Here is a 21,917-nt window from a genome sequence, read left to right as displayed (position 1 = left end):
AATGCATACTGGGCCAATACAATTGAGCAAAGATCAGTAATAAATACTATCATAATGAATGAGTGCCATTTTTACATACCATGGTATTTGCATAGGGATTCACTACACTATATTGCCAAAAGTATTGGGACACCCCTCCAAATCATTGAATTCAGGTGTTTCAATCACTTCCATGGCCACAGTTGTATAAAATCAAGCACCTAGGCATGCAGACTGCTTCTATAAACATTTGTGAAAGAATGGGTCGCTATTAGGAGCTCAGTAAATTCAAGCGTGGTACCGTGATAGGTTGCCACCTGTGCAATAAGTCCATTTGTGAAATTTCCTCACTACTAAATAGTCCACGGTCAACTGTTATTGGTATTATAACAAAGTGTAAGCAATTGGGAACAACAGCAACTCAGCCACGAAGTGGTAGGCCACGTAAAATCACAGAGCGGGGTCAGCGCATGCTGAGGCGTACAGTGCGCAGGAATCGCCAACTTTATGCAGAGTCAATAGCTACAGACCTCTAAACTTCGCGTTTGGGGCATTCCCCAAAGTGTCGTATCGACGCAGTGCGAGTTATGGTAATACACTATATCAGCACTAATGTTGGCTAGCAGGCGAGCAGAGCCAAACAGATTTGCCCTTTGTTTACATCTTAGAAATAACATAACTTTTATAATTGTAACTGTTAATAGAAAACTCAACTAGAAATAATAAAACATACTTATGAGTTGTGATCCATAAACAACAGATTGTCCCGACAAAGTGGGAACTGCTCCATTTCAGGAGCAGCTTTAATGCGTAGTCTGCATTGTACTCTCTTAGGTTCTGCAAGCTGTTCTCCGTAAAATTTGCAGCACACAGATAAACGTTGATGTTAAAATATTCAGGAACAGTGTTTAAAATAAATTTTAACCTCTCTATGTTCGTCAGCTTTAGGAAGGACAAACAAATGAGTTTTGGAAACGGGGTGAACAAAACAGCGTCTCTTTGACAGCGACAACACTGTCTTTTCTAATGCAGCTCCATCAGGCCTCGTCCCATTTTCTTGCGTTATTATTAAGGATATTATTTAAATAAGTAACATTGTGACTTCACAAGATCAGGAAAAACGTATTGTAGTCTAAACGAGTCGTTCGTTGTAGTTCTTGGAAATTGGATTCTGTTAAATAAAATATCTCCCTTTGAAGTGGACTTTGAGCTTTGTAACCTTGCAAATCTTTTTTATGCTCAAACAGCAACATTACACACTTACTAAAGTTGAAAAAGTGAAAAATCATAATAGGACCCCTTTAAGAGTGTAGTTCTCTTACACATTCAAGTTGTTTATGTTGTGCAAGTAATTTTTCAATGAGTATGTTTGTAGTGGTGATTTATGTCTCTATATGCTATTCATTTTTATCCCTCCTTCCTTCCTTCCTTCCTTCCTTCCTTCCTTCCTTCCTTCCTTCCTTCCTTCCTTCCTCTTGTTCTTTTTCTCTTAATATTTGCATTTTTATATTTTCTTATATCACAGTCACCTTCAGATCTGGTCTAAGGCCCTAAGGGTAATATCTGGCACACTCCATTTCTCTATTTATTTCTAGCAGAATGCTGAATAGGGCCGACCTGTATTCTGTAGATCTACATACACATGCATGTACTTTTCTCTCTGGTGTATATATTTGAAAAAGGGGCAGAGCATACTATCAATCACAGCCATGTCAGTTTCTCTGCCAAAACTAAGCTATTATCAGTCATGTCAACAGCGTGAAAAGCAAGGCCCCATTAGGGAGAAACAGCAGCAAAATGAAAGAATAATCAGAGAAAACAAGGGAAGGACGAAAGGTGGAAAAGAGGATGATGTATAAGAGAGAGAAAATGCAGCAAGGGGGAGAGGGTAAAGATGAAGAGGGAGAGAGAAATTGGGTCATTTGGAAACATGAAGTGGCACCAAGCTGTGAGTGCTGTGGTTGGTTAGTCCCCAGCTCAGGATTATCCCTGGAGAGGGACTAATTTAAACCCATGAGTGAAGAGTTTACAGACAGAGTATGCATTGTGATAAATACTGCATAACTGCACACTGCTACGTGAGAGTTATGTAACTTCAAGGCCACAAAAGAAACTTCCCACTCCGTTATTTATTTTCCTCGACCCTGAAATGTCCCGCAGTGAGAGCAAAATATCTTCATAATTCTGGACCCATGCATCAATCCAAATAATAAGTGATAATTAACACATTTTCTATTAAAATAATTATATTGCTGTTCTTTGTAAACAGTATTGCTCTTGCAACATTTTCAAGAATAAATCATTTGTAATCTTTCTGAATTAATAAACTCTCTTTTATTGCATCGGTCTAGTGATAAATTACCTGTTATTTCAAAGAGTCACACTGATAAATTGAATAGCCTAATTATGATTGTTTAACTACCAAAGTGTCAATATCTGTATTTTTAATTAGAGCTGTTGATGTTTGTGAACAACTTTTTGAGCGAATCTGATTCACTCATAATATACTCACTCACTTGTTTGCCATCTACTGGTATAATGCTGATCCATGAATCAGCTCAAATGATGAATGAGTAGTTGATTGATAACATGGATTTCATATTTTTTATTTCATATTTTAATATTCTTATTTTTATTATTTTATTAATGTAATCTTTTGACAATAAAAAAAAATACAAATAGTCCATGTATTGGTATAAATCTCTAATTTTTCAGTAGTTCATTAAACATGTATAGTATACATTACACTTCAAGGTTCAATGAGGATCTAAATAGCCCCACCCCTTTTCAGCACTGCGCTCATTGTGTTTTGTCTTCTGTTTTTCCACAGCATGAAGTTAAGATCTTATTGATTTATGAATGAACCGCTTGTTTTTATATCTTCCCGCTCTACTGATATTTGTTACAACATCCGCTTCAAACATTACAAGTAAATCCACTTCACCAGCTACCGTAAGTTCTACCTTAAAAACAAAATTCTAAAGATGGCTCCTCGTGTTTCTCTGGTGCATAAGTTCTATAGAACCCTGGGTTCTTGAGTGGGTTTTGAAGAACCCTTTCAAATTGTGAGATTTAAAAAATAAAAAATTCCAAAAATATTTTATATAGGCCTAAGGAGAAAAGTCTTAAATTATTGCATAATACTTTCATGTTTAATGGGTTATTTAAAAATGTATTTATTTTAAATTATTTAAAAGTATGTTTTTGAGCGGTTTAATTCATAAACTGAAATTAAAATTGAATTAAAACTAAATTCATTAAATGGTGCCATGATGGGAACCCCTAAAAGGGGAAGCGCCTGATAGAAAACTTTAACCTTTTATAAAAACCTTTCATCTAAGAGTGCATGAAACATTTGAAAATGGTTTTGAATAGCATGACACCATGCATGCCGTATATTTCACGTCATGTCAATTAGCCAAATGTTGTACCTCACAGATACACGGATAGTTCAAACCCTTTGCTAATTGAATCTTGGCTTGACCAATCTATCATAATCCTTCTTTGAAGTTTTTCAAGATGTGTGCAATGCATCATCAACAAACCACTTATGCTTCCATTTGGAACGCTGTTGATGAGTTATGACTGTTGTTGCATCCCACACAGTGCTTTCAGCTTTTCAGAGAGTGTGTTTTGTGAGGCAGTTGGGTAACTGGAAACTAGCTTGTCTCCCTCACAGCTGAACAGAAAAGTCATGTCTGTTGAACTGAGGAAAGAGAGAATTTGGCACAGCAGTGCTTACTGGCTGTCAGGACTACAGATGAGACTGACAGAGGGCTAATAGGACCTGCCTGTCTATTATGAAAGAGAAAAAAGGAGGGAGAAATGCAGAAGCGGACATTCAAAGAGTCTCAAATGGACAGGCACTGTTATACTTTATCAGTATGTGAAGGTGAACGATGACAGAGGTCGATTCTTCTGAGATGGAAAAACGGGAAACTAATGGGACGGTCGGTGTATAAATAAAACAGATTATTGTTGGCATGAAAATTTTCTAAATGCATGTTATTGTGAACAATTCATACACTTGGATGTATGTCACAATACAGAAAAGATGTTGCTACTTCCATTTCATCACAATTTTTACTATATTAAAGGAGAAGTTCACTTTCAAAAAAACTTTTGCTGATAATTTACTCACCCCCATGTCATCCAAGATGTCCATGTCTTTCTTTCTTCAGTCGCAAAGAAATTAAGGTTTTTGATGAAAACATTCCAGGATTTCCCCCCATGTAATGGATTCTATTGGGACCCAAACGGTAGAAGGTCCAAATGACAGTTTCAGTGCAGCTTCAAAGGGCTTTAAACGATACCAGACGATGAATAAGGGTCTTATCTAGCGAAACGATCGGTCATTTCCAAAATAAATAAAAAAGTTTAAGTTTTATAAGCACAAACGCTCGCCTTGCTCTGTTCTGTGATGCGCGTTGAAGACGTCACGTAATACGCAATTACGTTGAAAAGGTCACGCTTGACGTGTTTACAAATGTGCGGAAGGAGGACCATATACACATTTTCAAATGTATTTGTGTCAGTTTATCGTTTAAAATGCCCATTCGTGTGCGTATCCTGGGTGTTTTAATATTAAAAAGCCAAAAAGAACATTTTCTTCAGGACAGAAATTTTTCAAGCGTGACCTTTTCAACGTAATTGCGTATTACGTGACGTCACGAACGCGCATCACAGAACAGATCAAGGCGAACATTTGTGCTTATAAAACTTAAACTTTTTTATTTATTTTTTAAATGACCGATCGTTTCGCTAGATAAGACCCTTATTCATCGTCTGGTATCGTTTAAAGCCCTTTGAAGCTGCACTTAAACTGTCATTTGGACCTTCTACCGTTTGGGTCCCAATAGAATCCATTACATGGGGGGAAATCCTGGAATGTTTTCATCAAAAACCTTAATTTCTTTGCGACTGAAGAAAGAAAGACATGGACATCTTGGATGACATGGGGGTGAGTAAATTATCAGCAAAAGTTTTTTTGAAAGTGAACTTCTCCTTTAACATTTAAAAAAAAAAACAAGTCTTAAATTCAGCTAATTAAAGGAAACCCTTGCTCGAATATCTAAATGTACTCTGTGTGTAATGTGTAAACTTAACACAAACCTTTTCATCTCTGACATAAATTATTTTTTTCCTTTTGTAGGGCTGAGCGAATATGGGTAGAACTCTTTACTGCCCTAGTACTTCAGAAGTCCCTTTTAAAAGTATACATGTTAATTAAATTTCTTAATATTCACTCACTGACACGGTCGCCACCTACTGCTGTAACTTGCAGCATGAGTCAACAGCTGCATCTGAAATTGCATACTCTCTGACTAGGTAATTCTTTTGAATAAGTAATTACTTTGTGACCGTTAAAAAAGTTTGTTATATATAGTATGAATGTGTGTAATGTGAATATAATCTGGATGTACTACATCAGCTATGTTTTTATTGTCATGTGAAATACCAGCTTCAGTTGCATCTCTTCAATGCCATTGGTCTCATGGGATAGTAAAGTGTAATTTAATGCTCACTTCAGGATTTTGCCAGAAGTAGAAAGTCATCTTGTTACTACACAGACAGTTTTATGAATACTGTGAATTTGTACGTCTTGGGATTATGTGTGTAACCCTGGTTCCTTGAGAAAAGGAAAGAGATGCTGCGTCAGTTGCTGAAGCTATGAGGACGCGCCCCTGCGGAACCCAGTGTCTGAGAGGCATGTGTAACATCACTCCATTCATTGGCCAATGCAGAGCGATGGCGTTGCAAGGCGCATGAGAACACTTCTTCAGATTTGTATTGTCTGAAGGAAGACACGCAGGTATGCCCAAAGCATGGCAACACAATGCAGCGTCTTGTTCCCTATCTCATGGAACCGGGGCTACAGAATGCTACAAGACGTTCCTATTCAAGGGAACTCAATGCTGCGTCAGTTACTGACATCTGTCCAGACTGGAAGAAAGGAAGAAGAAAAGAATCAAAAAGGGGACTAGAGCTTGGGCAGTAACCAAGCTCAATCACTTTTCCAATCAATCAATCAATCCTCTTTTTTCGCTGCGTTCACAGCCTTCAGATCTGTGTGCGGCTTTCTACTATCATGGCGCATATCCCCCCCCACTCCTCGGAGTGGGAGCTTGTGCAGCCACACTCGCCTTCTGCTTTTCTGTTCCTGGTAAGGGCGCAGACGATTCAGACCTGAACCTGGTGAGGGATATACTTCCCAAAGATGGCCGACTACGTTCTCGCCTCTCTAAACCTGTCCACCACCATCTCAACGGCAGTACCAAAAAGTCCAGAGGGTGAGACGGGCATCAAGGAGAACAGCTTTATCACACTCCTTGATGCCTGACAAATTAAGCCACAGATGTCTCAATCTGTAGTCCCCAGGGGAAAGGTAATTTGCTTTCTCCTTTGCACCCAAGGCATCCTTCCATAACCCTGTTCATCCAGCCCCTCTACATTAGAATAACTCAAAGCCGAATGAACCGTGCGAGTAGAGTATGAATGTCTCCATGAATCTGACACCTCAGTGTGCAGGGAGATACTATGCAGGCATTGTTCATCTCTAAGGGATCATCTACAGTCTCGCATTTCAAACCGGACACGTTCAGGCTTACTCGGGCTGTGGCATGAAGTGACATGAATTTGTCTTTTGCGTTTAACCCATCCAAGTTAGTGCATACACATTAGGAGCAGTGAGTAGTTAACACACACTTGGAGCAGTGAACCAGTTAACAGTGAACACTGAGAACTGAACCTGCAACCTTTAGGTTATGAGTCCAACTCTCTAACCACTGCTGCCCACAAGCTCCACTGGCTCATTGTGTTTGTATCTTTTAGATGTATACATCTCTACTAACACCACGTCTTTTTTGTCAGAATCATAGGTGAGCAATTAGTCCTTGTTTTTCGCAGAAGAAGCCACTGAGTTTCCACAATGGAGCCAGCGGCATCAAGACAATGGAGTCCACGATCGCAGCCTGTGTGCTGCCTCTGGAAACGTGGGGCTAGAGCCACGGGGCTCAGCGGCTTGACTCTCTTTTCTCATGAAGAGAGCCAGCCGGGAGTGGAGCTTTCTCGGTGAGAAATCAAAGCAATAAATGCATCCAACCCCCTTGAGGGCTGAATGTGCATGCTCCACTCCCAGACAGATAACACACAGCTCGTCACCATTGCCAGGCGTTATAAAACGAAGGCATGGAGGGACACACTGTTTGAATTGTCTGCTCGCTATTATTCTGCTTTCCTTCTCCTTCCTTTACACACACTGCTATCTTCACACAGTACACAAAGAAGCGGCTTCCTGAAGACAAATATGCTGATGATGTGTTACCAGGCGCCCTTCTTATACACTCATCGCACTAATGAATGGTTTGATGTTACACGTGCCTCAGACACTGGGTGCCGCGAGGACGCACCTCAAGTGTGTCAGTAACTGACACAACGTAGAGTTCCCTCGAAAGTATAATTTGTCGCCTAGTATAATAATAATAATTATTCATTTTTATTTGTATTGCGCCTTTCTCAAACTCAAAGTGCTAGCATATAGTACAGTATGTGATTTGGGATGCATCCAAAGATTTGATCAAGTGGTGTTAACTAGATTTCGTATGGTCATACAAGCTTTTCTGCTTAAGATCCCCCATTCCATTTTATTCCTTTACATATTTTATTGGACCTTTTAATTCAAGTACACAACATTTTTGGTAGTAAGCTCTCTTAAGGATTTGTTTAGTAAGTTCCTTCCTTGTTAGTCCAAAACAGCTTTTATTGTTACTAAGCCCAGTGAACAACTCATTGTGGAATGTGCATATAGGTGAAGTCCGCCTCAGTAGAAATCAATGCCTACTTCATCATTGCAACTTTGGCCCCGCCCACTGGCAGGTTTGGCCCCGCCCACTCTCGCCAAAACTCCTGTTATAACAAAGTCCCTTATATCTATAGTATTTGGTTATAATCAACGAATCTCTTATTTACATTGTGTTTGCACTGTTAGTTATGATGAAAGCATTTGTTAGTGTGCAGAAATCAAGTTGCAAAGATGAGATCACTGCATTCATGCACTCAACATGTCTGTGATCAGCTACAATGCTCATCACTGCAACCTTTCATGACACTATCTAAATGCTATAATAACCAATTTTCACAATTAGTTAACCTTGAGAGCTGTTATAGTAAAAACGTGCTGAAAGTTTTCGAGAGTTCCATATGTAAAACTAGCTATTTCACATGCAAAGATGTTAGCCAATCTCAGCAGTGGGCGTTTACACTGAAGTCTCACAACTGACACGCCCCTTCAAACAGAGCGTTCAAATCAGATGGCTAAAATCAAGGTAGGAAAATACCTTTTATTTCTAAATTATGACAATTTTGATGTAAAAATCATACTACCATTATAAGTGCACGTTAGGAAACATTGTAAAACAATGAAACAATGCAGTACAGTACATGACCCCTTTAAAATCTACAACTACTACTTTGGATGCATCAAGTTTATAAATCAGTGAACAAACCTAAACTAGTCATTTTGTCAAACAGAATCAAAAGTTTGGTAATCAGGCATGATTACATTAGTCATGTCACTCAAGACTCCCACCCGGCCTCCCTTAGAAAAGAGTGGGCAAGCTTGTACGTTTGAGGACAGAGACATATGTGCAAGGGCAACTGTAGAACATCCATCTATTCTCATCCCAGTGTATTAGGAGAAAATATATATATACACACAAGATATATACACACAAGATATATCTATGCGAGAACCCTTTTCAGTTTGTGTATGTAAATCAAGGTGAATTCTTTCTGTCCCATGCTAATGTAGAAACTAGCTCGGCCAAAGCATTTGTAATGGGGGATGACAGGTTATTTGTACTGGTGTATCAGCCAGTGATTATTACTTATCTATGCGGTAAGAGAGAGTCAATGCACCATCATCGTGTTTGTGCATATGCGGCTCTTTCCAGTATGCTCATTTACCTTCTGTCTTTAACATATTCTGCGAATATTGATGAATATGCACCGGATATAAATTACAAACACATAGGCAAATATCTTTTAAATGAGAGACAATCGCTTTGCCTCAGCAGATCCATCCTTTATTGTTTGGTTTTCTAATGTCAGACAGCAAAAATAGATTTTCATACATAATTCATTATTAACACACTCTATTATTTTGTATTTATGTATGTGCATTTATCACTGCAGTGTTGGATTTCTGCGATGAGTCATACTCAAGCATTTATTACTGTATACTGGGGATTTTAGGAACACGTTTGAATGCTCTAATATCCACGTTACGGTACCTGCGACATGAGACATAGCCCATTGCACAATTGTACTGAGATGACAGTTGACCTTCATGTGACAAGGTGACCTTCGGCTCACCAGTTTCAGCTCAAAAGCAGAAGTGTTTTTCTAATTGCTAATTATTTTTGCAGACGCATTACTAAATTGGTTTCAGCAGTGCACAAATTAGCGCCTAAGCCAAAAAAACGTAGGGTTCAGACATATCATCTCTCATTTCGCTAGCGTTTGTAGAATAAAGTGTTTTTCCTTTTTTTTGGCATAACTGCTAAGCGTCATCTTTCTTGTCCCTCCCTTACCCTTCTATAAGTTCGTCATGAGGGGTTTACAAGACCTGACTGAGTTTGTTTTTGTTCCTCAGCAAGATTTCTTCTAAACTGTGCCAAGATATGCCATAGTCATAAAACACCATCTGCAATAAACATGAATGTTTTTTCTTTTACAAATGTCCAGTTGTAAACAATGTATAGTACATTACATTTTTGAGTGAGCTATTTGTTTAAGGGTGGTATTGGTATAGGATTAAATGCTTTAATAAAGTAAAATAATCAGCCAAATAAAACACTTGTTTTGTGTGCAGAGTGGGCTGTACGTTGTGATGACAGGAACTTTCTAAAACTGCAGAATGATTTTCATGAAACACATTTTTCTGACAGAACTCCTGAGGAGGCAGAACAGTAAAATATGAGTATATCTCTAGCATATCTCAGCACCAACTGGTCACGTACAAGCTCCCATGATGCTTTTTTTTTTCTCATTGTTTCCAGTCAGTGCTGCAGCAAAGCTTTGATGATGGTGGTTTTTGTGCAGTTTTTCTGTTAGAATAGATACTTTTTCCTGACTAAACATTCTTCTGCTTTTTCTTTACCAGCATTCAAAATGTTTTTTCTTCTTTGTGGATATAACAAAGATTATATATATATATATATATATATATATATATATATTGGATTTATGATTAATAATTTTAAAGTCCCCCTGTGGTGAAAATCAGCTTTTTAATGTTGTTTAGGCTATATGTCTATGTGGTGTTTTTAATATGCTTTAAGACAAACCATGTGCAAATTCATGTCAACACCATTGTTGAGAATTTTCTCCTTAAAACTGCAGTAAAAAAAAAAAAAGTCTCAAACCCAGTGGTGGAATGTAACGAAGTACAAATACTTCGTTACTTTACTTAAGTACATTTTTCACGTATCTGTACTTTACTTAAGTAGAATCAGTAGTGCATACTTTTGACTTTTACTTCGTTACTTTTTGCAGCAATTATTATACTTTCTACTCCACTACATTTCTACAACGTTTTGTTACATTTTCGTTACATTTTATGATCAGTTTTTCCCCTGCCAAAACAGAGATTGAAAAAAATCTCCATGTTTTCGGTGCTGCGTTGGTGGCGCTGCCAATAAAGCACATAAAAGCTGTCACAAAGAACCGGCAAAAGTAATGAATATGTCAAATATAGCAAGGAGACATTTTAATTGATTATTAATAAACAAGTGTTTTCTGTGTCGGCTGCAAAGATGAAGTTGGCGATAGGCTACTGATACGCGATCTTCGCAGTAGTGAACGCGCCAGAGAGAAATGCACATTTCATACGGATTTTGAATTTTCTGTTTAAAAGTACACATTTAAAGCTGTCTAAAGATATATTTATCAGGTCTGTGAGGCAAGTAGGTTACCTTATAGCCTACGCTGAGTTTCGGTTCATTTATGAGACGCGCTTCAGTTTACACGCCGGCGCCTACGTGTCGTGATTATCTATTTTCTACTATATTTACTTCTTATTTATTAAATCCTGGCAATTGGTTGACAAAACATTGATTAAAATTAAGATACAATTAAAGCTGCCGTCGGCAACCCTGGAAGATTGAGTGGGCTTAGCCGAAATTTTGAATGTTTACAACTCTCATGCCCCTCCCCCACTATCAACGAATACCCTCCCATCGAGTTCGTGCACGCCAGTGCGTGCACCAGATTTTCTGTGAACGCGCCCGTCTCATAAGCATCGATCAACACCATGGAGTACTCGGAGGTATGCTGCCCTGGCTAATATACCCATAGATAGCAATTTGTCAGCCTCATAGCCTCATCTCTCTTCGTTACTGCGCGAACTTCAGACGTGTGCATGTGATTGTAATGTGCGCGAGGGGGGAGTGCACATTATCTGTGGCGTGTGCACGACCTGTGATTGACAGTCAGATCTCACACCCCCCTGCACTGATTGGACCCGATGAGACGGGAGCGGTGGATTTTTGCAAAACAAATAACACGCTCCAGGTGGAGTTAGGTGGAGTTAGAAGCTCGGGTTTTTTTCTAAAACCACCTTATTTATGTTGTTCTGTCGGATTATAGTGTCAATTTCAGTGAATTTGATCAAAAAAATGTTGCCGACGGCAGCTTTAATACAAAACGAAATTCACTTTAAAAAAGGCTTTGTGCTCTCTGTTTGAGGTTTCTGTGAAAGTTTTAAAGCAGTCTTTTAGTGCCGCTTTCAGAGCGGTCACGTCTGTAACATTGTTTTTTTCCTCATAAATGGGAACACGAAAAATAAAATAAAATGAATATTTTATGTTCTGTGGAGAGCCAACCCTTCTTCATCCGGTGGGTAGCCTATTACTTTTGGTTTGCGCAGTGTAATTCACAGAATTACTAAAAAATATTTTGCTACCTAAAAGTTAAAGATTTTTTGTGTCCCGTAACGCATGTGTAGCCTAGGCTATTTCCCTCATATTAAATATAAAACGCATACTGATATTTTTCAATATGTATTAAATGCTTTTTCTGAGAATTTATATTTCAAGTTTTTACTGCAAATGTCCCGCTTATAATGCTGGAATTGCCCAATATTAAATAATTTATCCTCAACTAGTTTTGTGGTGTAGGTCTACATATTGTATAATGTTAACTTCAAAAAAGGGGTGTGTCGCGATTCTGCCTTCTCACACCGCGACACAGGTTCGTAGATCTGAGTTTAGCGATTTCGGATTCATATAGCATATTGGTACAGCCCTAATTATTAGAATATAGACATTAAGAGAATAAATTGTTATGCAAGTACTTTTACTTTTAATACTTAAAGTACATTTAAAATCAGGTACTTTTTACTTTTTACTTAAGTAGGGTTTTCATTGTGGTACTTCTACTTTTACTAAAGTAAATATGTCTCTGGTTATTTGTACTTTTACTTAAGTACTGAGATTCAGTACTTCCTCCACCACTGCTCAAACCCGCAGTTTGAGATCGCTGGTGTCTGTGACGTCACAAACTACCTTGTAACCAATCACGTCAACATGCCGGCGGGCTTTAGCATATTATTAACAGTGAACTACCGTAGCAGGGGAGTCTCAAGAGGAGCCAGGTTATCCCGGTATATTTTTCTGTTGATATGAAACATCTGGTAGATTTAGCGATATGGCGGATGTATGAAGTATATTAGGTTATGATGTTATGATGCCCTAAATGCCTTTCTGCACTGACGTTCTGAGTTGTTCAAAGCGTTTCTAAGGATGCTGATTTTTAGAAGGCAGCTGTCTGACTCTGAGGTGGCGAACGGGAACATGGTTTGTGTAACAATAGTAATCAATGTGTGTAACATTGTTTAACATGTGTAATCAATAAAATTAGTTATTTGATAACATAGTCAAGCAAAAGGCTAATCATATTAATTACCGTTATGTGTCCAACGTTGTAAAGAGCGGAGTGGAGGTGGGGCTAATTTGAATATTCATTATTCATGGTTCATTATTCATATTGAATATTTGAATAGTTATAGGTATATTTAGTAATAGGAGTAGGTAGGTACTAATGTAATAGGAGTAGGTATATTTCATGGTTCCGCGTATACTAAATGAGGCAAGGGTGTAGAGATACATTCAAGCTATTTTAAGGCATGAAGACTTTTTTTTCACAGGTATTTTTTTTTAAATATGTTATTTTGGTGATTGGAGTTTTATGGGAGTTTTAAGGGATAAGATTGTTGACTACAGTGGGACTTTGTTTTCACATGGATTAGTTCAATTACACAAATGTGTGTTTGTTTTTTTGTCTATTGGTTACAAACACCTAGTTTAAACGAAATTAGAATTTGATCCTGCAAGCTAAAATGTATAATCATTTATATTTGAATACATTTTATGATAATGTAATAATTTCTTATAATAATATCACCATATATTGTTGTTTAAACAACTCAACACAATAAAATCACTCAGGCAAACAAACATTTCATGAATTATTTTTTTGTTTCACCGAATTGCTTTACCGAAACTTTTCAACTCGAGAACCGAATCATTACGATTCATTCAAAAACAGATCATTTAGTCCTAGACTGTGTCCGAAATCGCATACTCTCTTGAGTAGGTACTTATTTTGAATAAGTAATTACCACATGACTGCTAAAAATATGTTCTATATTATGAATGTGTATGACTGTAATCTGGACGTACTACATTCGCCATGTTGTCATTATCATGTGACCTACCAGTGTTAGTTGCGTTGCTTCACTGCCATTCATAAATCCTCTCCCATGGCCTCATGGGATAGTAAAGTGTCCATTATATGCACAATTCAGAATTTACGAGTACTGTGAAATTGAACATCATACTTCGTCACATATTGTTTTTCGCTCTACTATATGCGATTTCGGATGTAGCCTTTCTGAACATCATGGTGAGTGAATAATGTCAGAATATAAAATGTTTGTTTTTAGGTTAACTATTCCTTTAAGGTAATATGGCAGAAAGTGACTTCAAAAAATATTCACTTGAGTAGAATTCCGTGACAACTAGCCCCGGCGTTCTGTAACTTCTCTGCAGTTCTTTCTTGATCTTATCTTTTTACAAACTCACTATGCCTTTTTTCTTTCACATACATCCTCCTTTTTTCTCTATCTCTCTCTCTCTCATCTCAGAGCACTCTCTCATTGTTAAATCTCAGCAGTACTGTGAGAGTGGCAGATCAGTGAACACGGTGCGCAGAGAATTTATAGAAAACGTCACAACCGAGGCACGAGAGAGAGAGAGAGTAGTGAGAGGGGAGGGAGAGTGTGAGAGGAGGACAGAGAACGAGGGAGGGTATATTGATACAAAACGACAGTGGTTTCTCTTCAGTGTGTGTGAGAGAGACCATGAGTGGAGACAAGATGGAGTGCTGGAACAGATGAAGACTGTCATTGGGTGAGTGTGTATGTGTGAATATGTGTCTGAATGTCTTTGTTTTTGTCCACTTGATAATGCAGGTTTGTGTATCAGCTTGACCACCTGTTAGTGTGTGTGTGTCTGTGTCCACATGCACATGCACACATCTGCGTGTCTGCTAGTGATTGTATGTTGCCTGCAGGTGTATTTTTATATAAGTGTACATTGGAACACATTTCTGTGTGTATGTGTGTGTTTATAAGTCACTGTGCACTAGTAGCTGTGTTTATCTGCACTTCTGCTTAACTCTGCGTATGATGTGTGTCTGTTTGTTCTCGCCAACATGTGTATGTTAATGCAGCCTGACAGCCTTTGTGTGCACGTGACAGTGCTTTTTGTATCTTACTAGCCTCATGTGTTGAAATAACTATAGATAGACATCTGTATGTGCAAAGCACAAATATTATTGTATTATTGTTGATGTTTTTTGTGCAACACTTCAATTTTAGTCAAATAATTGAAGAGACGAAGTAAAACTGTGTAGTACATTGTGTGTTTGATATTTTAGACTTACAATAACATTCATTAGTGTGGCATTGCCAGCTATCACACAAAACAGAAAGGGGAAACAACTTTGTTTTGCCTCAAAACAGTGCCATTTTATCTCGCTTATTCTATTTTTGGCTTGTTAGACGGTCTAGTTCATGAGACAAGATTTTTACGAACTACAGGGAAAGATGTGAAAAACAGAGATTGAAAGGGAATGTGTGAGACAGAGATAGATCGCACAGAAGAGGACTCGTATGAAACAGACTCTATATCTCTGTCCTTAGGGAAGTAGTGTAATCAAAACAGCCGCATTACTGGTAATGAAAGATATTATCAGCACAAAGTCTGTCACACGTCTTTATCTGTCTGGATCAGGGGCTGTGGGGCATTCTTCTGTTTCACGTGTCACACCAAATATTTCATTTCAGTTTTGCTTAGGACAAAAATTGGCACCACAAAATTGGTTGGAATTGTGTTAGATGATAAAACATATTTTGAATTAAAGACATACTTCACCCAAAAAATGATTTACTCATCCTCATGTCTTTCCAAACCCGTACTTTTTTTTTGTTTTTTTTTTAACATAAAAACAATATTTAGCAGACTGTCCAAGCTGCTTTTTTCCCCACAATGAAATTCTAGGGAAATTACCAATTTTTTTTTTTTTTTTTTTTTTTACATTTATTTTAAAGGAAATGAATAGGGTAATTTACTATTTTTGGCAATTAACTAAGGGTAATTAACTATTTTGCTTTATTTTATTTTGAAAAGTTTAATTTTACATTTATTTTAAAGGAAGAGGGAAATTACCATTTAAATTTTTTTAAGTTTATTTATTTATTTATTATTCTTTTTAGGTTGAATTTTTTAACCCATTATTCCTTATGCTTTAAGCATAAAGCTCACTCTCTCACAATCTCCACAGTTCTTTCCAGTGGTCCCGATGAGCGTCTCCAAACCACCTCCGCCCCAAACCCATTTCCCCCCCAGCAACCCTTCCTCCCATCTCTCCCTGCCTCCATCCTCCTCTTCCTCCCTCTCTCCCTCCTCCCCTCCTTCCGCTGCGGGTCCCCCCAGCCCCGCTGTGCCTCCCCCTCCCTCCCCGGTGAAGATCTCCATGCAGGAGCACTTTGCCATCAATGTGTGCCCCGGCCCCATCCTCCCCATCCCACAGATCTCAGACTTCTTCCCTCGTTTCCACGACTTCCCCATCACCCCCCTTCCTCCCCGGGAGAAGCAGATTTTAAAGGACAAAGACAAGGACGGAGACGGGGATGGAGAGAAAGACCACAAGAGGGAGAGAGAGAAAGAGGAGAATGGAGAGTTCGTCGACTCGGATGACGATGACAGTGAGTTTGCCTCGTGGCTAGTGACTGTTTCACGTTTGTATCCCTTTGCACGTGTATTTTACGCTCCGGTCTTCTTCTAAGTAATCATTTTGCAGATGCATTTTTCACAAAGCTACTGACACCCCTCTGGAACGACCTGAGGGTTAAGTGCTTCTCTCAAGGACACAATAGTAATAATACCTGGAGGAGTCCTTGTTGGCTTCGAACCTACAACCTGTGTCATTACTAGCCCAAAGCTTTAACCGCTAGACCACATCAGCCCAATCACTTTCTTTCATTGCATGCTTCTCTATTACATAACTCCCCACATAGATAAATCCATTGACATTTCTTCTTCTGGATTCCCTTTGTTTGACTGACTGATTTTATTCACCAGTAAGCAGCCAATGAGGCATGTGCTCTTCCCATCTGCCTGGACCTGCATCTCACACTGTTCAGTATTGATTGCTTTGTGTGGTGTTGGCCGGATTGGTGTGAGTGTGTGAGATAACTGAGGTACGCGATCGGAGTGTTAAATACTTCATTAGTCTCTGTAATGGTGCATAAACATTACAAGCCCTCTGTATGTGCACAGCCCTGATTAGGTCGTTACAGGCAAGACTGGTTCCCTGCTTAGTCGTTTGGGTTGTTATAGACCTCTATTTTTGCTAATGTGCGTGCAAGGTATTAAGTTATTCTCTTTTTTTTTTTTTTTTTTCAGCCTACCTGGGAACTCTGGAGTTCAACCTGCTGTTTGACCAAGACAATAACTGCTTGCACTGCACCATCCACAAGGCCAAGGTAGGTTTACACACACACAAACACTACTGGGTGTTTGTTCAACTATAGGCATTGTTGGGCTTGTGCACTTTTAAAAATAAACTCTCTTAAAGCACATCCACACTCTCACTCGTTCTCATAATAATGTCTAAAAGTTTACTTTTTTGTTCTATTCTTCCGAATCTTTCAACCAAATCTCCAATGATGTATTGTGTTTAATAATATTTGATGGTGGAAATTACATTTGAAACATTAAAAAATAGACAGACTCCTGTCTTGCTATGGTAAATTTTGTAGCCAGAAAGCATTATACAGTATGTTTTTGTACGCTTTGCACCATATGGCAAATTTAATAGCTTGTTTGGAAATTACACACAATAAAAAGATTCTGATTACAAATTATATTTTTATATTTCAACTTAATTTTTCCTCACAACGCAAACAAGTGCTTTTGAAAAACCTCAAGTGAAATAAGCCGAAAAGTGTTTGCTGTGGTTAAAATGAATTGGAAACTGAGGGGCAGTCATAATTTTCACAGATTAGTTCACATTTTTTAGATTATAATGCAGTAGTTGTAGAATGTAATAATGTATATTTTAGTCTTGGTCTTGTAAAAGAGTAGAAAAAAAGAGTAGAATAATAAATAATAAAACAAAAAGAAAAAAGTTTAAATCAAAAACTGGAACATAAAATTGCCTTTAGATGAAGAAACCCTTTTGCACAATTGACATTTTGTGGCATTTAGTGCTAGGGTACTTCTTACAATTGTAATTATATATATATATATATATATATATATATATATATATATATATATATATATATATATATATTACTCATTATGCAACCATTTGTATGTATGTTCATACCATATTAAACAGTGAATTTACTAAAAACAAAATTTACTTGCATATAATGTGCCAAATGAAAATAAAATATTTTATTTCATGGTTTATCTTCAGTAAGCAAAAAAAATAAACAAAAAAGCTTAAGTTAAACAGTCTTGACTCTTATGTCACACGCATCAGTGCGTTCAAGGATTCCCCTCTGGCCCAGACAGAGACAAAAGTGTGCATATTACTGGAAGGATATGATCTATTAACCTCTTACCCCATCAGGACATGTGTACACATCTTATGTGACATGAAGTCTATGTGCTTTTTTGTGTTTGTTTGTGCCCACAGGGACTGAAGGCCATGGACTCCAATGGACTGGCTGATCCATATGTGAAACTCCACCTCCTGCCTGGAGCAAGCAAGGTCACTGCAACCTTCTCACATGCACACAGCATGGTTAAACTCTCGCAGCACCATCAGCACAAGTTGTGATTCTCTGACACTCACATACACACAGTTCAACACTTTCATTGCACAAAACACACAGGCGTTATGTGCGCATGCATCGCCGGCAGGGCCGCCTGTGAGCACTGAAGCTGTTCATTTGAAGAACGTGTGGTGGAAACTGGTGGATTCAGTATGTGCTTCAGCACTGAATTATTCTCGCTTTCATTTCCTCTGCATGTATCAAAGGCATGGCGCTCTAATCTGTTCAAAGGAGGACAGGCTGGGACAGGAGCATCCAGAAGCGTCCTGTCTTCTCTCCAGCGGTTTTTACTCTTCTCCATCCTCCCGCGCTCTCGTCCAAATCTCTGCCACTATCTATCGCAACATGACCCACTTTGACCTTGGAATACCAACACAGTGTTGAGTGCAGGATGGGAGGGAGGGATGGAAAAGAGAGAGAGACAGATGAGGGGGGACAGCAGCAGGTTGTTGTCATGGAAACAGCACAGATTGTTACACGACTCACGTCAACAGAAAAGCGTATATATACAAGAGGGAAAGAGAAAGCGAGAAGCGTCACGTCTTGCGTATGCTTCCATGCGCCAGCCTGGTAAATATCGACCGCGAGGATTATACAGACACCTCTGGGCTTTTAAAAGGTGTGCGAGCCGGAGGTGATGGACGTGTATGCGTACATCCACCCCTCAGACGTATAGACACGCATGCAAGTACGTGGGTGTGCAGACATTTAAAGAGCTCTCCTTTTGCCCTTTTACACGCTTCATGGTTTCATTTGCATTCACATGTGATCTAATAAAGGAATAGTTCCTGAACAATTTGTCCTTTACTCACCCTCATGTCTTGCCGTATGACTTTCCTTCTTCTTTGGAAGATGAAAAGATCTGTTTTGTCCATGCAATGAAAGTGAATGGTGACCATGACTGCTTAGCACGATTTTCAGTAGTCACGTCTTAAATTTCAATCTGTTCCTCACATCAAGCGGTGTATGGCTTCAGAAGACTTGGAATATAGTGCAAAAGTACACTGCCCGTCCAAAGAAAGTCGCTGTTTCTATTTAAGTAGGCAAATGTTTAAGAGTCTATGACTGGATCATTATTGCTGTAATTATTATGTTTCTAGCATGTTATATGTTTGGCAACAGTTCTTCTAACCCTAATTGATGGAGTGTGTAGCTTTTCATTTCTTAAACAACCATGTAGGAAGACACATCACGGCCATATTCTAGGATGACAATGTCAAGATGCATCAGCTCAAATTGTGAAAGAATGGCTGGGAGGGAGCATGAAGAATCATTTTCGCACATGAACTGGCACCTCTGAGTCCAGATCTTAAATTCATTGAAAGTCTTTGGGATGTGCTGGAGGAGACTTTACAGAGTGCTGGACTCTTGCATTGTCAATACAAGATCTGAACCAAAAATGTATGCACCTGTTGATGGAAATAAATGTTGTGATGTTATTTCCATTCTTTCACACCTTGAGCCTGATGAATCTTGACATTGTAGGACATCGTGCTATTAGGATGTGAAGAGACTTTCAACCAGCATAACAAAAAAAAATTCTAGAACTAATCGCCTACCCTGCCTTTATTGTTTAACATTCTACTAGTTGTCAAGATAAATTAATTGCAACAGTTCTATCATAAAGAAATTGAACACAGTACAAAGGAAAGAAAAATGTTCTCTTTTGAAACCACATGTCCAAGAATGTGAATGACAAGAGCACATAAATACCATAATGTAAAATTAATAATTTTATGCACATTTAAATGTGATCCATTTCCATTTACTTTTCCAACTAACACAAAATTGGCACAAATTTTTGAGTACAAATGCACAGTGTTTGCATTTATTTGTGCATTAAATTACATATCAATTTGTGTCTTATATTGTGATCTCGCTTTACAATATATTTTTTGTCCATACATTTTGGAGACATGTTCTTAAATATGACGCATATATAAAAAACACATACATACAGTGAGGAAAATAAGTATTTGAACACCCTGCTATTTTGCAAGTTCTCCCACTTGGAAATCATGGAAGGGTCTGAAATTGTCATCGTAGGTGCATGTCCACTGTGAGAGACATAATCAAAAAAATTATAATCCAGAAATCACAATATATGATTTTTTAACTATTTATTTGTATGATACAGCTGCAAATAAGTATTTGAACACCTGTCTATCAGCTAGAATTCTGACCCTCAAAGACCTGTTAGTCTGCCTTTAAAATGTCCACCTCCACTCCATTTATTATCCTAAATTAGATGCACCTGTTTGAGGTCGTTAGCTGCATAAAGACACCTGTCCACCCCATACAATCAGTAAGAATCCAACTACTAACATGGCCAAGACCAAAGAGCTGTCCAAAGACACTAGAGACAAAATTGTACACCTCCACAAGGCTGGAAAGGGCTACGGGGAAATTGCCAAGCAGCTTGGTGAAAAAAGGTCCACTGTTGGAGCAATCATTAGAAAATGGAAGAAGCTAAACATGACTGTCAATCTCCCTCGGACTGGGGCTCCATGCAAGATCTCACCTCGTGGGGTCTCAATGATCCTAAGAAAGGTGAGAAATCAGCCCAGAACTACACGGGAGGAGCTGGTCAATGACCTGAAAAGAGCTGGGACCACCGTTTCCAAGGTTACTGTTGGTAATACACTAAGACGTCATGGTTTGAAATCATGCATGGCACGGAAGGTTCCCCTGCTTAAACCAGCACATGTCAAGGCCCGTCTTAAGTTTGCCAATGACCATTTGGATGATCCAGAGGAGTCATGGGAGAAAGTCATGTGGTCAGATGAGACCAAAATAGAACTTTTTGGTCATAATTCCACTAAACGTGTTTGGAGGAAGAAGAATGATGAGTACCATCCCAAGAACACCATCCCTACTGTGAAGCATGGGGGTGGTAGCATCATGCTTTGGGGGTGTTTTTCTGCACATGGGACAGGGCGACTGCACCATGTATTGCGAGATTTTGGGGAACAACCTCCTTCCCTCAGTTAGAGCATTGAAGATGGGTCAAGGCTGGGTCTTCCAACATGACAATGACCCGAAGCACACAGCCAGGATAACCAAGGAGTGGCTCTGTAAGAAGCATATCAAGGTTCTGCCGTGGCCTAGCCAGTCTCCAGACCTAAACCCAATAGAGAATCTTTGGAGGGAGCTCAAACTCCGTGTTTCTCAGCGACAGCCCAGAAACCTGACTGATCTAGAGAAGATCTGTGTGGAGGAGTGGGCCAAAATCCCTCCTGTAGTGTGTGCAAACCTGGTGAAAAACTACAGGAAACGTTTGACCTCTGTAATTGCAAACAAAGGCTACTGTACCAAATATTAACATTGATTTTCTCAGGTGTTCAAATACTTATTTGCAGCTGTATCATAGAAATAAATAGTTAAAAAATCATACATTGTGATTTCTGGATTATTTTTTTTTAGATTATGTCTCTCACAGTGGACATGCACCTACGATGACAATTTCAGACCCCTCCATGATTTCTAAGTGGGAGAACTTGCAAAATAGCAGGGTGTTCAAATACTTATT

The 21,917-nt window shown here is 38.7% G+C and overlaps 1 protein-coding gene across 2 annotated transcripts in view; it reads left to right on the top strand.

Annotated features, from left to right (window-relative positions):
* The first annotated feature begins 14,180 nt into the window (after window positions 1-14,180).
* Window positions 14,181-21,917, top strand: part of doc2g (double C2-like domains, gamma) — a 45,964-nt gene continuing 38,227 nt past the window's right edge. The window contains exons 1-4 of one of the 2 annotated variants that reach the window (XM_084087372.1): window positions 14,181-14,447; window positions 15,883-16,306; window positions 17,007-17,086; window positions 18,250-18,324. In XM_084087372.1, coding sequence (XP_083943498.1) covers window positions 15,901-16,306; window positions 17,007-17,086; window positions 18,250-18,324 — 561 coding nt within the window. In that variant the 5' untranslated portion in view covers window positions 14,181-14,447; window positions 15,883-15,900. The remainder of the gene's footprint in view (window positions 14,448-15,882; window positions 16,307-17,006; window positions 17,087-18,249; window positions 18,325-21,917) is intronic. The other variant, XM_084087373.1, reaches the window with a different exon arrangement.

This window comes from Abramis brama (genome assembly GCF_963993115.1).
Source record: "Abramis brama genome assembly, chromosome: 16".
NCBI lineage: Eukaryota > Metazoa > Chordata > Actinopteri > Cypriniformes > Leuciscidae > Abramis > Abramis brama.
The sequence above is the reverse complement of the archived record's forward strand: the minus strand, read 5'-3'. Positions and strand labels throughout refer to the sequence as shown.